General features: G+C 39.2%; 1 protein-coding gene across 2 annotated transcripts in view; it reads right to left on the bottom strand.

The window, feature by feature from the left end:
* Positions 1-347: 347 nt before the first annotated feature.
* Positions 348-7794, bottom strand: part of LOC307141302 (SEC14-like protein 1) — a 202685-nt gene continuing 195238 nt past the window's right edge. For both annotated transcript variants that reach the window (XM_079841374.1, XM_079841375.1), the window contains one exon: positions 348-2878. In XM_079841374.1, coding sequence (XP_079697500.1) covers positions 2773-2878 — 106 coding nt within the window. In that variant the 3' untranslated portion in view covers positions 348-2772. The remainder of the gene's footprint in view (positions 2879-7794) is intronic.

Here is a 7794-nt window from a genome sequence, read left to right as displayed (position 1 = left end):
GCATTGTGCCAATGGAGGCCTTTCAGAGCCATCAGATTTCAACTAAAATATCTTAATTTGTGTTCCGAAGATGAACGGAGGTCTTACGGGTGTCGAACGACATGAGGGTAAGTAATTAATGACAGAATTTTCATTTTTGGCTGAACTAACCCTTTAACTTAATTAACCTTATCCCTAAAATCAAGTTGAACCTTAAACAGGGGTATCAAAAAGGGGTATCAGAAAGTGAGGACTGTCTAAAATGGCCACTTTACTCACTTTGTCCTCACTCCGATGGTCTAAAACTCAAACCGATCCTCACAAAGATAGTTGTACAAGTACACACAAACACACACAAAGGAGAAACATCATAAGCATCTCTTTAATTAAAGTTTAATAACTTCAAAACATTTTTAAAGACGCTATATTTGTATATTAATTACATTTGTCAGAGAAAAAAACAGATATGTAACATCTCAGATTTTAAGGTGAATACACTCAGAAGGAGAAAACGGATAGAAACAGTTTAATAGCCCTCAAACACAGATGAGACCACATAAAGAGGAGATATTCAAACATAATGCAGGTTGGTGTTACAGATTCTGTAAGATCATGAAAATCTAAGATGATCGCACATTCATTTAGTTCAGCCGGTTGATTCTTGTGTGTGTGTGTATGTGTGTGTGTCTGTGTGTGAGAGAGAGAGAGAGCGAGAGAGAGAGATTTTTTTGGAAACCAGTGGTCCTTATATATTTACTGTGCAGATGCTTGCATGTCACAATATTAGGGGTCTCATCTAGCTGACAGTCAGACACAAATTAAAAATGGCATACAAATTAGCACTGGCATACTGCATTAGATGGCTGGAACAGGTAAGTGAAGGAGGGGAAAAATAACGACACGTTCACATAGTAATCTCTTCACAATAAAGTATTACATGGTTACATTTGATACAAGGGTATTATGTCGATTTTTGCATTATTAAAGCATCAATTTTAAAAAATTGTACTGTAAATAGAATCTCTCACTTTTTTCCCCTTAAATCCTAAGCATAAAACAAGTGTACTAACCTGTGCATGGTTAAACACCATTAAATTCTAGAAAGGTAAGCCCTGAAACTTCTACCTGACTGGCAGCTTATAGACAAATAAAGGGACTTCAAAGTACACATGGATCAGAATATGTGCTTCATGGGGTGTTTAGAAATGTCAAGGGGTGGTAGCTTGACGGAAGTCATTTTTTAACCATCAAACAAAAAGTATTACCGCCTTGTACTTTTTTAGTCTTACTATGTTATTTTCAGAGACTAAGTCCAGAACACTAATAGATTGTAAATATGATACCATATCAACATTCTAGGAGTGACATGTAAAAACTAGCTGCTGCTCAGTGTAACAATCTCCTTTTCCCTAAAGTGTTCTGTCCATGAGATCAGAATTGCTAAGGCTGAGAAATTGAGGACAGGGAGAATCTTCATTGCAGGCTATGGCATGATTCAAGCAATTAGGGTGAGTTAGATGTGAGCATGTACATCCACTGTCCACAGGTAAACCTCAGTGCGCTAACATATTTTCTCAGGACAGCAAGCAGGTGATATCAGTTTATTGTGCATGTGTCAAATATGTAAAAAGTCACCTGGATTAAATGGACATGCTCTCACCTAAAAGACAATTATTGAGCATTTTGTTTAAAATTCTTATTTATATTTTAACCTGAACAAATAAGTTAGTTTTGCCTTTACAGAGTCTTTAGGAACATGCTTCTTTGGATTGTGTAACTTCACTCCAAGTCTTTACTAATAGAAACCATCAAACAAAAAGAAGAAAAATACAGAAAAAACAACACCTTTCCTACACCTTCTGTAATACAGAACCATAAAACCAATTGCATTTAAGACCCTTGTATGTAACAAGACATTCTTATTGAAGCAATGATTAAATTCACTACAAAATGTATACCGCCTCTCTTCTGTCATTCAAAAATTTTTGACCTATTAATATGAATGACCATTCCAAGCACTGATTGGCTGACTGCATAGGATCTGATCAGCAGCTAGTCTGAGGTTCGATATCAAGGTGTTTTCACCAAGTCAAAATTGAAGCCAACACTAGTAGTGAGCACAAAAGCAGTACTGCGACTATTTCACTAAACAATTTGCGGTGTTCAAACTGCAAGTCTAGCCACACACTAACAATGAGGAAACAAGCTTGTAGCACCTAAGAAGACTTAATCCAGTCTCCATAAACATTTTACGATAAGTACAAATTCTTCTAAGTTATTGCAGAAGCTCATCTACTGACCTAAAACAATTCACCAAGAGGATGAGCTCCAAGTGATATGGCAGAACTTAGTGCATTTGTGTGGGTATGTGCAGTATTTGAGATGTGTGTGGTGGGCATATGCACACATCAGTTGCTTAATTTCAGGCTCTTTCCAATTTGAGAACATGTATTGCTTAGTTCAGCATGTGGTCCATGAGAAATGTAGAAATGCATGATAAAGAGTGACCTCTTTTGGACACACACAAAGCACAGACTATGAACTGACCTGCAGCCCAGTTGAGCGCTATGGCAAAGCAGATTCAAGCCCTTTAAAGACAACTACAGTCACCAGAATCCTTTGAGATAAGGATATCTTTTATACTCTTTTTTTAGTTGTGGAAGCATGTCTCAGATCCTTGACATGGAGTGATACAGTGTTGGGATAGATGACAGAGAAAGAGTAGTAATAGGGTTGATTGAGAATCGAGTCCTGCACTTCTATAACATTCTAGAGCCTAAATCTCTTTCCATTCTACCTGGAGATCATGGAGCTGGACTGTGATTGGTTGGAGGATGTGGTGGCGGCGCTGAGCTGAGAGAAACCACTGTGGCTAGATTCCAGACTGGTCATTGAGCCCCTGCGATTAGAACAGAGTAAAATAGCATGTGAGAAATGAATTAGGCTGTACATAAAATTAAGCAAGAAAAAATAAGGTTTCAAAGGAAATGTTCAGATTCAATAATTAGATAAGAAAAAACTAAACTAAGCTACACCCCCTCATCGGTTTTATCTGTTCATGTCCAGTCAAACATGCAGCTAGCAAAATAGCCAAACAAAGGAAAATAAGAGAAGACTTTTGACTTTTCTCATATTTGACATGAGTGCCAAAAGACTTCATAACATAAAACCTAAAAGTAAAAAGTTTAAGTTAAACGTGCTTAAAGGTCCCATGGCATGGCATTTTTCTATTATTTTATAATGTTTCCTGATTTGTACTTATATTGTTAGTATGATTTTTACATTTTTTCTATACTGATGTTTGCCCTGTGGCTGAATGCCCTGTTTCAAGAGGCGTGTCTGCTGGGAGACTTCAGTGAAAATGCCCACTGTTGTGATTGGCTGACATTTTTGCATTTGAAATGAGCGGAGGGGGCGTGGTTTAATGAGGTCTACCAGGTACGAGCCTGCTGCCAGAGAGACGGATGGACCGGAGTTCACTTCTCATCAGTTCTCAGCACGTCTCAGTTCAGTGAACTGTTGTAGTTACTAGCATATACTTCAGGTTATTAGATTATTTCTAGTCGGAGGGACTGTCACTCATGTCAGAAAGTTAGTAACTTTAGTAAATTATGGATCAGCGCTGACTGGAGACGCGAACCGTTTAGAACGATTCAGTCCGATTTGGTGAACTGATTTGGTTCACTAAAAAGAACCAATTCAAAAGAATGATTAGTTCGCGAACCGGACATCACTAATGTACCAGAGACGGAGCGATTGCTAACAAAGTTATTTATAGTAACTACTGAGTTGTGAGAGCGATGTCAGCGCAAGTTTGTTTTGTGTGTATCTGAGAGTTCTGAATAAACACGAGTCCCAGTCACACAGAGTCCGTCTTCATCATTATTCAACCAAGTTTGTAACACATGCAATGTACCATTACAGCTGTCCAGATGAACGAGTTAAGAGTAAGTGTTATTTACAGCATTATTTTTTAGATATTTTCCTATCATATGAAAAGTGTCAGTGACACGCATTGAGTACACAGCGCAAAAAAAGGGCACGCTGTCTGAAGCATTCGGGATTTATAGTAAAACAAATCCATATGAATTGAGCAGTTTACGATCGTTTTATATGATGAGGAGTGAATTTAGGCTTTTATTCACCATAAACAGAAGCTCAACTGTAGTTGTTTGGCTCAAATGTGCTGCATACATAACGGTCACTTTCAACGTTGTGTCGAAATACCAACCCTAGAGATCGCTCTTGGGAGCTCCAGAAACCTCTGATGTTGTCAGAAAAGGTCAATGAAATTAGTGAGTGAAATTTGCATGCGTGGCCACCAGGCTTGTGCACAATTCAGAATTTAATTGAGAATGACTCCAGAATTCCAATTCAATTCTTGAATTTGAATTGATGTCAAAAACAGGATCTAGAATTACAATTTGAATTTGAATTAAAGGAAGCAGAATTGAAATTCAATACAAATTATAAGAAATTCATATACATGTTGTCCATCTTGCCATAGCAGCTTCCTCTGCACCAGTTGAGAGAATCTTTAGTGTTGTAGGAAAGATCTTCAGACCAGAACGGTGCAGACTCAATGATAAAACATTTAAGGAGCTATAGAGAATTAGATAATAATAATACAATATATTTTTTAAGTAGATAATGTGTAATATTTTTTGCAGAGTAGATACGTGTAATGAAATTGTTATTCAATTACAAAATTAATGTAATTGTATTTAGTTGTATTACTGAGGTAAAATGTGTAATTCAATTAGTTACTAATCATATTAAAAGGAAATTGCTTTGCATTGATAAAGTAATCCAAATAAAGTAATCCAAACCACATTTATAATGGGTAGCTTATAACAGTAAGCAATTACATTTCCAAAGTAACCTTCCTAACACTGAATGTATGTGAGATTCAACACATTCTTTCTGTTATGTGACTGTGTGGAATTTCTTTGAATTGTCATTAATTTTATCCCAAATACAAATTCAACTTCCTGTGGGGCGGAGTCAATTAAATTCAAATTCCAATTCATGAATTGAATGGAGGCCAATTCTGAAATGCTGCCTGGTGGCCACTCCCTGGACACCCGGGTATAAGGCCGCCCGCATGCTTCACTCACCTCTCAGTTGTTGGATATATGGTGTAGCGGCTGGACAAATCAGACACAATTACTTGCAGTATTTATTTAATAATTCAACAGAGCCCTCACCCAACAACAAAACTAGGTACTAAAATGTCTGACAACTCCCCAGAAAGGCAAAACAGGCCCATGGTTACTATGGAAACAAAGACAAACCAGCAAAAATAAGGTTTATGACATAAAAAAGTGAAAGGTGGCCACATGCAACAGCACAGATTTTGCACAGAAAGACAGATTTGTTTAATTTTTTTCTGAATTTTGTGTTTTGAGTATTTGAATGTACATAATTTGTTACATTTATATAGCGCTTTACTAGGCACTCAAAGCGCTTTACATATAGAAGGGGGGAATCTCCTCAACCACCACCAATGTGCAGACGGCAACCATATTGCGCCAGAACGCCCACCACACATCAGCTTATTGGTGGAGAGGAGACAGAGTGATGAATCGTATATATATATATATATATATATATATATATATATATATATATATATATATATATATATATATATATATATATATATATATATATATATATATATATATATACATACACATATACACTCACCTAAAGGATTATTAGGAACACCTGTTCAATATCTCATTAATGCAATTATCTATTCAACCAATCACATGGCAGTTGCTTCAATGCATTTAGGGGTGTGGTCCTGGTCAAGACAATCTCCTGAACTCCAAACTGAATGTCAGAATGGGAAAAAAAGGTGATTTAAGCAATTTTGAGCGTGGCATGGTTGTTGGTGCCAGACGGGCCGGTCTGAGTATTTCATAATCTGCTCAGTTACTGGGATTTTTACGCACAACCATTTCTAGGGTTTACAAAGAATGGTGTGAAAAGGGAAAAACATCCAGTATGCGGCAGTCCTGTGGGCGAAAATGCCTTGTTGATGCTAGAGGTCAGAGGAGAATGGGCCGACTGATTCAAGCTGATGGAAGAGCAACTTTGACTGAAATAACCACTCGTTACAACCGAGGTATGCAGCAAAGCATTTGTGAAGCCACAACACGCACAACCTTGAGGCGGATGGGCTACAACAGCAGAAGACCCCACCGGGTACCACTCATCTCCACTACAAATAGGAAAATGAGGCTACAATTTGCACAAGCTCAGCAAAATTGAACAGTTGAAGACTGGAAAAATGTTGCCTGGTCAGATGAGTCTTGATTTCTGTTGAGACATTCAGATGGTAGAGTCAGAATTTGGCGTAAACAGAATGAGAACATGGATCCATCATGCCTTGTTTACCACTGTGCAGGCTGGTGGTGGTGGTGTAATGGTGTGGGGGATGTTTTCTTGGCACACTTTAGGCCCCTTAGTGCCAATTGGGCATCGTTTAAATGCCTCGGCCTACCTGAGCATTGTTTCTGACCATGTCCATCCCTTTATGACCAGCATGTACCCATCCTCTCTGGCTACTTCCAGCAGGATAATGCACCATGTCACAAAGCTCAAATCTTTTCAAATTGGTTATTTGAACATGACAATGATTTCACTGTACTAAAATGGCCCCCACAGTCACCAGATCTCAACCCAATAGAGCATTTTTGGGATGTGGTGGAACGGGAGCTTCGTGCCCTGGATGTGCATCCCACAAATCTCCATCAACTGCAAGATGCTATTCTATCGATATGGGCCAACATTTCTAAAGAATGCTTTCAGCACCTTGTTGAATCAATGCCACTTAGAATTAAGGCAGTTCTGAAGGCGAAAGGGGGTCAAACACAGTATTAGTATGGTGTTTCTAATAATCCTTTAGGTGAGTGTATATATATATATATATATATATATATATATATATATATATATATATATATATATATATATATATATATATATATATATGGGGATGAATAGGAGGCCATGATGGACAGGGGCCAATGGGCATATTTGGCCAGGATGCCGGGGTTACACCCCTACTCTTTATCGAACGTTGAGATTTTTAATGACCACAGAGTCAGGACCTCAGTTTAACGTCTCATCCGAAGGACGGTGCTTGTTACAGTATAGTGTCCCCATCACTATACTGGGGTGTTCGGACCCACACAGACCACAGGGTGAGCACCCCCTGCTGGCCTCACTAACACCTCTACCAGCAGCTACCTAGTTTCCCCAGTTGGTCTCCCATCCAGGTACTGACCAGGCTCAGCCCTGCTTAGCTTCAGTGGGAAATCGGTCTTGGGCTACAGGGTGATATGGCTGCTGGTGTATATGAGTTAAGTGTTATATATGAAGCACCATGAGAACCTAAACTAATTGCCCCAAGGGGATAAATAAAGCTCTAAACTAAACTAAACATACTGGCCCATTTGTGCCCGCAAACTGTCGCTATCTGGTGGGGCCATCCGCGACTGCCGTCCAGGGCATTCAAGTTCTCCTCATCCCTCGATGCAGGAGCTTACAGTGCTTCTGGACAAGACACTTCTGCTCTGCATGCCATGGCCATCCTGCAGGTCCACCATGCCAAGGCATTGAAAGAACTGCACAAGGGTGGTCCCAACTCAGATATAATGCAGGAACTGCATTCAGCGACCGACTATGCCCTAGGGGCTACAAAGGTCAAGGAGCAGGCCCTGGGTTGAGGGATGTCCCCTGACAGGGATGCTGAGAAAGTTCACCCCATCTCCCAGGCTGGCCTATTCTGCGACACTGTCGAGG

This window comes from Gobio gobio (assembly GCF_949357685.1).
Source record: "Gobio gobio genome assembly, chromosome: 17".
NCBI lineage: Eukaryota > Metazoa > Chordata > Actinopteri > Cypriniformes > Gobionidae > Gobio > Gobio gobio.
This window is presented reverse-complemented; position numbering and strand designations above follow the sequence as displayed.